We start from the raw sequence: 14,526 nt of genomic DNA on the forward strand, positions 1-14,526 counted from the left end.
TAATTAGCATTTAGGATGCACGCAGTGATTCAGAGGGAAGGCTTTGTCAATTGGTCAGAAATACGCTTGAGGCTGAGGTCATATACTTGAACACAAAAGTCCGAACCACTAAGAGTATGTGTGTGTGTGTGTGTGTGTGTGTGTGTGTGTGTGCGTGTGTGTGTGTGTGTGTGTGTGTGTGTGTGTGTGTGTGTGTGTGCGTGTGTGTGTGTGTGTGTGTGTGTTGCACATGGTCATTCCCAGAAGCGTCCTTTGTACATATTTGCACTCTAACTAATGAAAGGATAATTCTTAACCTGAAACTCACATTTTCAGATGGATGGTGAATCTGAGTCTAAGCCAAAGACTAAAGTCAGTATTAGAGGGAGGTAAAGCTATTTTCATAATTTCTCTCTGTAGCAATTGTTAGGTTGTTATTATATTGTTATTATGATGCAATTCATATAATTCTCTTAACTATTATTACATCTGCTGGTTCAAACATTTTTGTGAATTTTTTTGTAGTGCTTGGTAGCCATAAATTGCATATGATTGGGACATTTTATTATAATATTATTTGTTCCTTTGAATTCAGGAAAATATTTGAAACATATTGTATAGTATGTTAATCACAGAGTGAAAAATATAGTGTAAGGCATGGTAAGTGAACTCAACTAATACCTGGTCAGGGTTAAGTAGGCATGAACACTGACCCAAGTTTTCATTGCCATTTTTGGTGAAGTTAGACCCTGCAAGACCCTCCATGTTCCCCACACAGATTCTAAGAAGCTCCATTCCCCTCTTTGCCATCAGCACAACTCCCTAAAGAGACTATCGCCTTCGAGCAAACACAAATTAAAATGCCGTAGAAATTGAAGTTGTTTAGATACAATGATTGCATTAGATTGGCACATTAGCTAAATGGTGTTTTGTTTTTGTTCTATTCATTAGTGACTAATGAGTGACTGGTGTATTACTGACTGACCCACTTCCTTAATGAATGTCATGACTGATAGCACTGTTCAATTTACACGTTTTCGGTGTGTCAAATATGAATGCACCACTTTGGACGAGGATAGCCGAAAAGTTTTCTATCACTTAGGCCAATCCACAACTTGAACTGCACTTGTGTGGAATCTTTCGAAATATACCTGCCAAAACGTTTGAAATCATGAGATTATTTTCCTTTCTTATAAGTTACTCAGGAATGTCAATGAGTGTCACCAAACCAGCCTTTTATTTTGCTCCTGTGGCCTTTTGGGGCAAAAGCAGCTAGTGAGCAGGGGTTGAGATAGTATTGAAAATGTATAGACAAGTAGAAGTACCAATCAACTCCCCTCAAAAATTACTCAAGTATGGGTAAAAATTACCATTTGAGAAACCTACTCAAGTTAAAGTAAAGAATTACCTGGTTAATAAATGACTCAAAGTATACATTAGTTTCCATTTGAATGCTTTTCAAATGGATCAACAAAACACAATTTCTTTGTAATGAAGTAGAGAATGTAGGCTATTCAAAGCATTACGGATACTGAACTACAACTGAACCATCTCGCGCTCTCTGCCCTTCTCTTGACCCATTTCCCCATCGGTCCCAAAGTCAAAAGAATCAAAAGACAAACCAGATTGACATCCCAACTTCTATGTCTATTCTGCAGCAAAAAAAAATTCAACAAAATTAAATAAATAAGATAACTATTTGATACAAATGGTAGCAATGTGAAGTTCCCATCTCTTCCATCTCTACATGTTGCAGTAGAGGTGCTCGGTGCTTGACGTGTTAGTAGGAGTCAAAAATAATGAAGAAGCAAATCACAAAGATCAGAGTGATTACGAACCCAAGGCCACTCTGGCGGCCGAGGCGTCGTAGTTGATCCAGAAGGAGACCCAGGACAGGATGGTGATCAGGGTGGAGGGCATGTACGTCTGCAGGATGAAGTACCCAATGTTCCTCTTCAGCTTGAAGCTCAGCGACAACCGTGGGTAGGAACCTGTGAAGGTAACATCCAGCATATAGTCAAGACCTGGAGACACACTACAGTAACATCCAGCATATAGTCAAGACCTGGAGACACACTACAGTAACATCCAGCATATAGTCAAGACCTGGAGACACACTACAGTAACATCCAGCATATAGTCAAGACCTGGAGACACATTACAGTAACATCCAGCATATAGTCAAGACCTGGAGACACACTACAGTAACATCCAGCATATAGTCAAGACCTGGAGACACACTACAGTAACATCCAGCATATAGTCAAGACCTGGAGACACACTACAGTAACATCCAGCATATAGTCAAGACCTGGAGACACACTACAGTAACATCCAGCATACCGTCTGGAGACACAGAGCCAAGGGGCTCACTGCAGAAGACTGGTTCAGAAGATTATAATTATTATACTATTATTATTTTAATAACATAGTGTGTGTGTGTGTGGTGCATGTGTGCTTACACTTACACTGCTATGTAAACAAGCTAGAGAAGGACCCTTTAAGGATCCGGGACTCCTTGGAGCCCACCTTAAGGAGGGTGGTGTCAGAGGCTATAAAACACACTGAGCTGCCCTGCTTTCTGCTGCCCTCTGTCCATCCCGCTGACCCGCTGTCTTTGCATTGCCAGAAGTTTATTGTGCCTTCAACTCCAACTCAACTCCAGCCTACAGTCCACATACACATCCCTCTCTGACACCTTAGAGGAACGCCTTTTCTGGGTCAGACACAGCTTCAGGTCCTTGTTGTCTTCATGTGTCACAGAAACGCTACAGTAGTTCTTTCTTATAGCCACAGCTTTAGAAATGTCCTCATCTGTGAGGTGCAGAAAGCTCGCCTTTCCATGCTTTAACATCAGTGACTCAGGGCTGACGTGAGTGGTAGAGAGGTCATTGATTCCATGTACATCATGTGCTTGGCTGTAGGGTAGCCCATGCCATGGCTATCTTTATCTAGCTATCTATCTTTATCTAGCTATCTTTATTTTGTTCCAAATGATTCCTCCCTGTTTCCCTGGGCTCCTTTAGTTCCACAGCAGACCTTGAAGGAGCCCAACACAGATACCAAGGAGCGTTCCTCGGCCCGAGCAAGTAGCAGTGGCAGGCTGATGATTTAAAAACACAGGAGTCACTCTGCCACATGTCTTCAACCTTCAGCCATGACAGTTGACATATTTCCAAGGAACATAAAGAAAACGTCTTTTATCCCATATGATCATTTTGACATCACTATCAATCAATTTCAGTTACCTGTAGCAAACACTGCTTTCTTGGAGAGCGTTTGATAGTCCATAATGGAAAACTGGGGAAGTTCGATGTTCTCCACCCCCGTGACCGACCCCGAACTCCCTCCTTGCCAGTAGAACTCAATGTCATCAGTGGTGTATCCATCTGTACGGGCACATGGCACAGGAACAATGCAGCCTATATGGGCTACCTTCAAACACTGATATACTGATATTGTTATATTTACACTCTGATAAATTTTGGTCTAAATTGTTGATATTTTGCATACAAATTGTGAATAATAAAACATGGTTAGTTAAATAGAAGGTATAAGCATCTTCATAATACTATTATTTCTGGGTGGTGTGGGTAATTCCAGTAGGGGAGCCTTTCAGTGCTGAACGGCTGCATGCATATTTCCTTATACATCCATGCTATTTCGTAACGGCAACATGGATCTTACATATCAATATCTTAACAACTTTTTATCTGAAGTTTTTTCAGTATACAGATACTAAGTATAATGTTAAATGCCTCCTTCGATAGGATTGGTCAAATACATTTAATAAGTGAAAGGAAGGCTCACATCCCGTTAACACCCATTTCAGCACCCTTCCCATCACACTTATTTTTGGTCTGTTTTGTGAGAGTAATGTATAATTACATCTGTAATTATAATATTACACAGCAAGGAAATATTTGATCGAAAAGCGTCAACTAACCAGTATAAGAAGTATAGTCACATCATTTGAACATCATTTCATAGTAAATTAAATCATTGGAAGTTAAAGAAAAGCTTTGCTGAATAGCATATCTTCACAACTGACTAGTGACTTTTGACTAATCTAGTGTCTGCATTTCAACAAACACTGCTAAAAAAATGTACTTACTGCAAAAAAAGTGTTTAATCTCCACAGCACGCTATGAATCTCTCAGATGCTTTGCCGTTTCTCAAATAAAGTACAAGTACAATTGTGATTATCAGTCGATCTTCACATAGAATTTAACACAATTTGATGATATTCCAGGGGGAACATCATTGCTTTCTTGTTAAGCTCCAATTTGGAGTACACCGAACACAGAGTCTTTGGTACGACCTTGAAGAACAGCCTTGACTTTGCAGGCAGGTACTATCTATTATTTAGCTGCAGCAATCTGGACACATTTAATTGAACAAGAAATGGCAGTTTGCATTAGTTGGTTTAAAGTGCTGCATGGCCTCCACTGCCTGGGACCCACAGTCGTATATGAACACACACACACACACACACACTCACTTACAGCTCTCTATCTCCAAGGTGCAGTTCTGCTCGTCCAATGGGTATCTGCGCAAGTCCATCATGCAGGCTGCCGTAGTTGTGATCCTTATGGGGAGAAAAAAATAAGTGTCCAAATGATGTATGCACATTCACCAAATGCCATTAGAGTAACCAACTTTAGGGACAGCATCACATTTTTTGTTGTTACCTGTGTACAATGACCTCAACAACGTTTGTTTACGGCTCACAACTAACGAGTTACTCACAAGTGTACAAGTGTACAAGTGTACAAGTGTACAAGTGTAACTGTTGCTGCTACCGGTACCCAGTCCTCCTCTGTTGGACCGTTTTTGTCATTTGGACAATATTACACCTCTCGTGTTTCCAAAGGTTCCTTAATGCTTTTGCAGAAGATCAGGCCGGAACATGATCCCTGTCTTAGCCCTTAAGTATTATCCAACCTTGGGGTCCCCTGATATGAATATGGAGATGCCCACAGGAGATTGCTGACTTAGATTATTTGATTAAAAATAAATGATTTAAATAGTTTGAAAATACCCTGAAAGTGGACCAGAACATTTTATACAGAAATATTCCCTGGATGGATTGACTAGTGGATGGGCTTGATTTATTTTTCAGAAACTATCCAGTTCAGATATTTTTTTATGGAGTAAATAGCTGCAGTAGAAAAGTGACATGGTTCAGATTCTAATTGACTGAAGTTATTAGAACGTAGTACATCACGCCTCTACCACTGTATGGGGAAGCACTTGAGCATAAGTTGCTCTGTGTATATTCCCTCCCTTGCTTGCTATAGACACACTGTAGCGAGACATATACTCAGTAACAAAGCCTTCATGATACAATTCTATTATCAATTATAAAGCCAATGATAAGCATGTTGTACATGTTGTACCTGCACATGTTCGGTTCCAGCAAAGTACTTCCACATAAGGTACTACTCAAAAGTACTTCTACATAAGGTACTACTCAAATGCATAAAACCATAAAAATGTGTTCCAACTAGCCATGACCAGCTGTCCTCAGTCTTATGACAGCTAATGTCCAGCCTGTCTATATTCAGCCACCACAACGTCAAGACATGAAAAAAACATCCAGCAATGAATATTCATATTCTCCCACATTGCAGAATATTATATGATTGTCGACCCTCTGAGAGGCTGCATGCATTAAGAAGTGCTCCAGATAAATTATAAAACAGGTGCGGAGAGAGTGGACATGGACAGACAGTTAGAAAGGGAGGGTGTTGGGGTAAAAATAGAGTCTCAGGCCAGTAGCGTGTTAAAGGTCCATTTACTACGACTACTCCTACGAACCCCTATGTTTTCACAAGTCTAGATAAATCTACAGGTATACCTTTTCTGCATTCATCTATAGAAATGAACAATCTTAAATAAGTGGACAGCACACCTCATTTATATTGTCATTTATATTGTAGGCCAAAGGTTGATATCAACTCTGGAATCATGTTACCAGACATGAGGTCTATATTCTGGACCGTCATTTGAAGAGAGGAGCAGAGTTGTCACCCAGCGGGGAATCAGATGATATCAAAAGGTTGTGCACAGGCCTGGTGAAGCTCATTGGTGAAGCTCATTGGTGAAGCTCATTGGTGAAGCTCATTGGTGAAGCTCATTGGTGAAGCTCATTGGTGATGTCATGAAGACATTCAATAACCAATTGGTAGTAAATGGGAGCTGCTTCTTCCGGTTGTTGGGCTTGTTAAACATTGACTGCTGTGCTAGTTTCAATTTAAAGGTACTGTAGTAAAGATCTAATAGCTATCATTTAAGTGATATTTGTTTGGAATGGCATAGCCATTTGTCAGCCATTAGTGACTGAAACAGGCTGTGAGAATATCTGCCATAGTATGGCACTATTCATTTCTGACCAATCAGGCATCTCTTCAAAGTATTGGTCTCTTCCTAATCTTGCATCTCCCCTACAGCGCTTCTTCTATCTTTCACAGCTCACTCTTGCCTTGGGAATCCCTCCTGTGGGTTAAGTGCAAACCATGGAAATGCCGTTCTAGATGGTTCTTCTTTGCTAAAGCAACGCTAGATTACAAGGCCCATGCACTTTGTGTTAGATGATAGGCCCGACCCTGAATACTATGGGTTTGGTTTAGAGACAAGGATGTTCAGTGATGATGGCCATATTATTTATCCATTAGTAAATCATGATCAACCTGCATTTCCTAAGTGATTGACTGGTTGGCCAGCTGTAGATGGTACAGTGATATAAGCTAGGGGCCAGCTGTAGACGGTACAGTGATATAAGCTAGGGGCCAGCTGTAGATGGTACAGTGATATAAGCTAGGGGCCAGCTGTAGACGGTACAGTGATATAAGCTAGGGGCCAGCTGTAGACGGTACAGTGATATAAGCTAGGGGCCAGCTGTAGATGGTACAGTGATATAAGCTAGGGGCCAGCTGTAGATGGTACAGTGATATAAGCTAGGGGCCAGCTGTAGATGGTACAGTGATATAAGCTAGGGGCCAGCTGTAGACGGTACAGCGATATAAGCTAGGGGCCAGCTGTAGACGGTACAGTGATATAAGCTAGGGGTCATGCCAGCTGTAGATGGTACAGTGATATAAGCTAGGGGCCAGCTGTAGATGGTACAGTGATATAAGGAGACATTCACAGGTAGACTTTCTTTAGCCTCCATAAGAATTAACGTTTTTTCCGTTCCTTCTGGACCGGGGTGTTAGCGGACAGGAGAGATCCTTGGGTCCCCAAAATGAGCTCCTTGTTCTTCAGTGCCAGCTTGTTGACTTTGCACCGCAGCACTGTCTCCAGTTGTTGATGCAGTCCATAACAGAAGAGGTATATGACTTTGTTGTCTATGTGGGAGGCCTGGTTCCAGCCCCTGAGTCCCCGCCCTCTGGTCAAAGACGTTCTGGTGTTGGCTGCTTGAGGGGAACTATGCTTGACATGAATCTTTACCGAGCCAATCGATTCCTATAAATATATGCAGATGGAATCCGTGAGACCATAGTGAGCAACAGAAAACAACTCTACTAATCACCTCACGGAAGTTAGGATTCTGCTTTTCTCTCTCTCCAGAGAGAGGGAAGTTCAGCTTGAATGAAGTGAAACGAAACGTGAAATGAAAAATTGTCGTTGTGGTTCTAATTCCACCTCTTCCTTGAGTCTACCCATCCTATCTAAAAGGGTTGCATGGTGGTCGGCATCTTGACATCATTAAATAATAATCATGATCAATCATAATGCCTGCTGCTATGCAGTAATTTGACTCAGACTCAATAACCAATACTACTATTGGGCAATGTGATGTTTGTATTTTGTTATATGTCAAACTATTGCACACTTGCACAAACTATTATCTGAAAAATAGGCTATTTGCATGTTTTACAACAAGGGCGAGGCAACAATCATAAGTCGACAATGCATTCAAAACAGGAGAAGGGTCGTTGTAACTGGAGGGTCAGATAGATAGATAGATTGATACTTCATTCATCCCATAGGGACATTTTAGGCATCCAGTAGCTTATAAATACACACACATATCTCACACACATAAAAGGAATCTAAAACACTCACAGGTACATAAAATGAAAGGGTAAGGAGTACAGAGCATGTGGAGTGATTAAAGGCCTGATGAGACAGATTCTGTGATACACTGACCGTGATGATAAGGCGCTATGGTGCAGGAGGATGTGCAGCGGTGGTAGTGCAAAAGTAAACAGTGCAGGGACATAATGAGTGCAAAGTATTGTCTGTTGTTAAATATGAAAGGAATATATATATATATATAATATAAATATAAATAAGGTGAGAGTATGAACATGATGTGAACATGAATGAACATGAATTGCTTGACAGAATGATATACTTTAGGAATAATGAAGATCTACTTTAAGGACAGTAGAACAACAGATAGTTAGAATAAATTGTTAAGATAGATTAAAAGCCAGCAGGGTTTATGACCACAGTCAAGATAGGGGGGAAATATAGCCTGTCCACCGTAGTGACTGAGAGAGAGAGAGAGAGAGAGAGAGAGAGAGAGAGAGAGAGAGAGAGAGAGACTCACGCTGAGTCTCTCTCTCCCCTGGTGTGCGGTGATGAACAGCTGGATGACCATGGGGACCGAGGGCGTCCTCAGCCGCTCCGTTGTGCACTGACACAAGTCTGCTGCTGAAGATGCTCTTTTGTTTGTTGAATGTGTTGTAAAGTGGGCGGCCTTCATCACCCAGAGCGGCCCGGTGGGGCGGCGTGGCCTGGCCCCCGTGGACCGGCCCCCGTGGCCTGGCCCCTGTGGCCTGGCCCCCGTGGCCTGGCCCCCGTGGCCTGGCCCCCGTGGACCGGCCTGGTGACGAGGGGACAGCGAGTCAGCGCTCCCAGAGACCTGGTGGAGCGCCGTCACGCTGGCTGCTGCTCGCCTTCAGCCTCACGGGGAACAGGACAGGGTCATCCTGTACACTGCTGACCATGTGCTCATTGGAATTCATGTATTTTTGGTAATGGTGATATGTAATGACCATTTTTAAGTGGTCGCAAATCAGCCTTGGCTAGGAATCCTACATGGAACACATCTGTTTCATGTACTGTAACCTGTTACAATGTTTTTTTGCATTGTCCTTGAACTTTAACTGTTGCTTATTTATATATAAAAGCAATAGATCACTTCAGTCAGTGAAATGTTCTCATTATACCACAGTGAAGGGGGTTGACAACGCCCCTTAACTGTGGTATAATGAGCACATACCACAGCCTGTCGTGATCTATTGCTTAAATAGACCACCCAAGGGTTGTCATCCCTTGGGAATATTAATACATATAATCACCTCACCCTTTAAGTATATATAGACAAGACAATCAACACGGCACCGGGTGCACACGGTCACCATATGTTACACTATTTAACTAGCTCATAGCACTCTTTCCCTGCCATCCATCTATGCTGGTAATGAGAATTTGTAAGCCAGGTTGATGTTGGACAGTTAGCTTCTTCTTTTTTTATTTTATAGATTAGTTTGTCTTTTTTATGCTTTGTTCATGAAAGATACAATGAGAGTCAGACAGGAAGTTGTCTTCTCTACCCAGCTTACACTGCGTATCCAGACCTACTCTATGGCCATTCCATCAGCCATTGCTATTTGACCCTTTGTTGTTTTTCTGATATTGAGGCAAATCATGATCATCCATCGTCCTATAGCGTCCATTTTTTGTGAGTCTCAATGTTTATTTCAAATGCAGTTAGAAATATGGGACATTTTGTTTATATGCTACAGGCTCAAAGACTAAATTAATATGTAACTTTACTTGCTCCCTTTAAGTATAACATTGCTTGAGGAGACCAATTCCTCCACAGAAATGGGTGGAAAGTGCTTTTACAACTCTCTGCTAGTTAGCGATCTATCTCTTCTCTGCTGTAGTTGTGTTGCGTGAATGCTGATGAGGGAGGTAGCCTATTTGATTAATTCTCTGAATTGTCCAATCATGTGGTGACACTGGTGGGACCCGAGGGTGAACTTTCTTGCGCCAGTGAAAAGCCGTCTCTGCTTGATAGACAGCAAAAAGTTTGCGAGCTTACATAGACCTCTGAAGAATAAGTCCCGCCTCCGAGGCTCCGGTTCCCTCGGTCAAATGTATATCGGTCAAGTTTCGACTGGCTTTTTGGATTGTCGGTGCTGTTAAAATAGCATTTATTATCGTTTACTACTTTAACGGCACCGACAATCCAAAAATAATCCAATCCAAAAAGCCATTCGAAGCTAGATGGAAAAAGTGCGTAGTTCAAACGTGACGCAGCTTTTACTTCTCCGCCACCTACAGAGTTTGTTACGTACGATCATTCATAACCTCCATGTTATCTCCCATAGACATTTGACAGAGGGAACCGGAGCCTCGGAGGCGGGACTTATTCTTCAGAGGTCTATTGACTTCATCGTGGCTGGCACCTCTGACTTGGAGGAGGGCTTTATTTCGAATGACCAATAACAAGCCCAGCCCAAAGAATTGACGTTCATACGCATTTAAATGGTTGCTGGCAGTGGCAAGTACGGTCTATCACACAATTAAACGAGGATAAACGCTATGCATTTTTGTTGATTTATTTTGTATGTATAATAGTTGATTCAAAGTTGGCAGATATATTCGAGTGAATATTTCACAGAGGGGCGGCGCCCTAGCGAAAAACAGATTGAAAAACAGACATAGTTCAGCTTTTATATATATGGTGGAGGGACGGTAGAATGATCCATGTCAACCAACAACTAGGAAGTGAACAAGCTAACATGCTAGCCCTTTTGTAGCAGATCCATCGTGTGCTCGTGCCGCGGTCCAGCTGCGTGCTGGACATTCTTTCCGGGGAGATTCTCTGCTGCCGTGGCCACGCATCGCTAGGTCCGATGCCAAAAAAGCACCCCTCTCTCCGTTGCATTTGCTGTCGTTGGCAAATGTGTGCGTGAGCTTTCCTGCTGGTGTGTGCAGTATTGTGGAGCCTCTACCACGGGTACCTGTCGTCCTCTGCTGCACGTGTCGCCTCCTCAGGGTCACCCGCTGCACAGGGGTACCTGTCTCTGGTGCACCGTGGGGTGGGAGGGGGTACCTGTCTCTGGTGGGAGGGGGTACCTGTCTCTGGTGCACCGTGGGGTGGGAGGGGGGTACCTGTCTCTGGTGCACCGTGGGGTGGGAGGGGGGTACCTGTCTCTGGTGCACCGTGGGGTGGGAGGGGGGTACCTGTCTCTGGTGCACCGTGGGGTGGGAGGGGGGTACCTGTCTCTGGTGGGAGGGGGGTGGGAGGGGGTACCTGTCTCTGGTGCACCGTGGGGTGGGAGGGGGGTACCTGTCTCTGGTGCACCGTGGGGTGGGAGGGGGGTACCTGTCTCTGGTGGGAGGGGGGTGGGAGGGGGGTACCTGTCTCTGGTGCACCGTGGGGTGGGAGGGGGTACCTGTCTCTGGTGCACCGTGGGGTGGGAGGGGGTACCTGTCTCTGGTGGGAGGGGGTACCTGTCTCTGGTGCACCGTGGGGTGGGAGGGGGGTACCTGTCTCTGGTGCACCGTGGGGTGGGAGGGGGGTACCTGTCTCTGGTGCACCGTGGGGTGGGAGGGGGGTACCTGTCTCTGGTGGGAGGGGGGTGGGAGGGGGTACCTGTCTCTGGTGCACCGTGGGGTGGGAGGGGGGTACCTGTCTCTGGTGCACCGTGGGGTGGGAGGGGGGTACCTGTCTCTGGTGGGAGGGGGGTGGGAGGGGGGTACCTGTCTCTGGTGGGAGGGGGGTGGGAGGGGGGTACCTGTCTCTGGTGCACCGTGGGGTGGGAGGGGGTACCTGTCTCTGGTGCACCGTGGGGTGGGAGGGGGTACCTGTCTCTGGTGGGAGGGGGTACCTGTCTCTGGTGGGAGGGGGTACCTGTCTCTGGTGGGAGGGGGTACCTGTCTCTGGTGGGAGGGGGGTACCTGTCTCTGGTGCACCGTGGGGTGGGAGGGGGGTACCTGTCTCTGGTGCACCGTGGGGTGGGAGGGGGGTACCTGTCTCTGGTGCACCGTGGGGTGGGAGGGGGGTACCTGTCTCTGGTGGGAGGGGGGTGGGAGGGGGTACCTGTCTCTGGTGCACCGTGGGGTGGGAGGGGGGTACCTGTCTCTGGTGCACCGTGGGGTGGGAGGGGGGTACCTGTCTCTGGTGGGAGGGGGGTGGGAGGGGGGTACCTGTCTCTGGTGGGAGGGGGGTGGGAGGGGGGTACCTGTCTCTGGTGCACCGTGGGGTGGGAGGGGGTACCTGTCTCTGGTGCACCGTGGGGTGGGAGGGGGTACCTGTCTCTGGTGGGAGGGGGTACCTGTCTCTGGTGGGAGGGGGTACCTGTCTCTGGTGGGAGGGGGTACCTGTCTCTGGTGGGAGGGGGGTACCTGTCTCTGGTGCACCGTGGGGTGGGAGGGGGGTACCTGTCTCTGGTGCACCGTGGGGTGGGAGGGGGTACCTGTCTCTGGTGCACCGTGGGGTGGGAGGGGGTACCTGTCTTTGGTGGGAGGGGGTACCTGTCTCTGGTGGGAGGGGGGTGGGAGGGGGTACCTGTCTCTGGTGGGAGGGGGGTGGGAGGGGGTACCTGTCTCTGGTGGGAGGGGGGTGGGAGGGGGGTACCTGTCTCTGGTGGGCGGGGGGTACCTGTCTCTGGCGCACCGTGGGGTGGGAGGGGGTACCTGTCTCTGGTGCACCGTGGGGTGGGAGGGGGTACCTGTCTCTGGTGCACCGTGGGGTGGGAGGGGGGTACCTGTCTCTGGTGCACCGTGGGGTGGGAGGGGGTACCTGTCTCTGGTGGGAGGGGGTACCTGTCTCTGGCGCACCGTGGGGTGGGAGGGGGGTACCTGTCTCTGGTGGGAGGGGGGTGGCTGGCTGGTGTTACGTGCCTGGTCAGCTGTGTGTGTGTGTGTACAGTCAATACTCAAACCCAATGTTTTATGTACAAATAAAAAAATGTTTACATCATGAGCTCATTATTATTATGATCACAGCGTATTGCAGGCGGAGGATTACGATGCATTGTCGTGTGAGAGCATTATAACGCCCCCCCCGCCTCGCGATTGCAAATGCAACTCTGCCTCAAAACTATTGAGGCAGATTTGCATATGCAGAGTAAAAAAACACAACGGCTGTCTCTATTTTTAAAAGTGTCAAGTCATCTTCATCGTCGTCCTCCTCCCATCAAAGCCCATCATGTCTTTAAAGAGTTACTGACCACTGGCCCTCCCTGGCCCTCCCAGGCTGACCCCCCGCTGCTCGGGCCGGGCCACAGCCCGCACCAGAGCTGGGGAAGGGCTCAGCACTGCAGGGTGAGCAAAGCTCCATAAATGATTCAGTCATATTCTGCTCCAGAAATATAAAATAAAAGACATTGGCTCGCTGGCAGATGGAGGATATATATTTTTGATAAATGTTGCCAATGCAGCAAGCCTAAACATCACAGGTGACCGCTGAGAGTCACTGTCACTCTCTGGACGAGATATTGTAATGGCCGATTCATTATGTCACAATAACATTCTTCCGTCGTACATTTGGGCAATATATCACCAATGTCAGCTTTCTTCTCTAAAGATTTGGAAATGAAGGGCCATTCACATTACAGCGGGCAAGAGTATGTTATACAGGAGTGTACCATTGTACCACTTTACCATTTGATCATATTTTGTATATTTAATTTCTTAAATTCTTTATTTAATATCAAATTTCACTGTTGTTTTTTACCACTGTATCTTCTGTATCTATCTTTTTATACTCACCAAATACCCGAAAAGTGCAAAATAAAGCAATAATGCTCTTTCTGGTTGTGGAACCAATTGCTTTGAATACTGAGCAGCCCTTTGCTGGACCAAATCACAACTGCAACAGCCCTCTGTTATAACAGAGGGCTGTTATGACAGAGGGCTGTCATAACAGCCCTCTGTCATAACAGCCCTCTGTCATAACAGCCCTCTGTTATAGAGCACAGCACCAATGTTTCCCTCAACATTTTAACACCCGGCCTTATCATAACTGACCTTGATCAAACAATTGTGAAACAGCAGGAAGTCCCCCCAGGCCCCACGAAAACAAAATGTCATATGTTGTTCACTTAGCTCCCAGAGATTCACAAATGATTAGGTTGATACAACTTTGTTGGAAAAGTTCCAACAATGTTTTGACTGAGGTAGATAGTGTATGGCTGGAACTGTATTTACAACATGAAATCAAACCTCTTTTGGACATTTCCAGACAGCGAGGCCTGATCACTGATATATATGTGTTGTTCTCTTTCTTCGGCTAAAATCAATCTTGTGTCCTCTCTAAAAAGCTGCCTCTAATTCATTATTATGTAAATGGTCCATAAAGCCTAGACAGGTTTGCAGCCTTGGTTGGACAGTGACATTCTATTCTATTTGAATCTGCTTTAATCACATATTGGCCTTTTTGCAGTATGACTGCAAAAAGTCCACAAGTAATGCAAAATAATATAATTTATAGATGAATATGTTGTCATGTTGAGGTCTTTCACTTCTTCAAAGTGGATATTCTTTAATTGGCTAAGGAATACCTTCTGAAAACCG

The 14,526-nt window shown here is 45.5% G+C and overlaps 1 protein-coding gene across 1 annotated transcript in view; it reads right to left on the reverse strand.

Annotated features, from left to right (window-relative positions):
* The window catches only part of gabrb1 (gamma-aminobutyric acid type A receptor subunit beta1), a gene marked incomplete at both ends in the record, with an annotated part of 37,016 nt that overhangs the window by 7,857 nt on the left and 14,633 nt on the right, over positions 1 to 14,526 (reverse strand). Inside the window, 3 exons of the mRNA XM_084482470.1 lie at positions 1,818 to 1,970; positions 3,228 to 3,368; positions 4,485 to 4,567. Of these exons, the coding sequence (XP_084338596.1) occupies positions 1,818 to 1,970; positions 3,228 to 3,368; positions 4,485 to 4,567 (377 nt within the window). The remainder of the gene's footprint in view (positions 1 to 1,817; positions 1,971 to 3,227; positions 3,369 to 4,484; positions 4,568 to 14,526) is intronic.

This window comes from Micromesistius poutassou (assembly GCF_964030765.1).
Source record: "Micromesistius poutassou genome assembly, chromosome: 17".
Classification (NCBI taxonomy): Eukaryota; Metazoa; Chordata; class Actinopteri; order Gadiformes; family Gadidae; genus Micromesistius; species Micromesistius poutassou.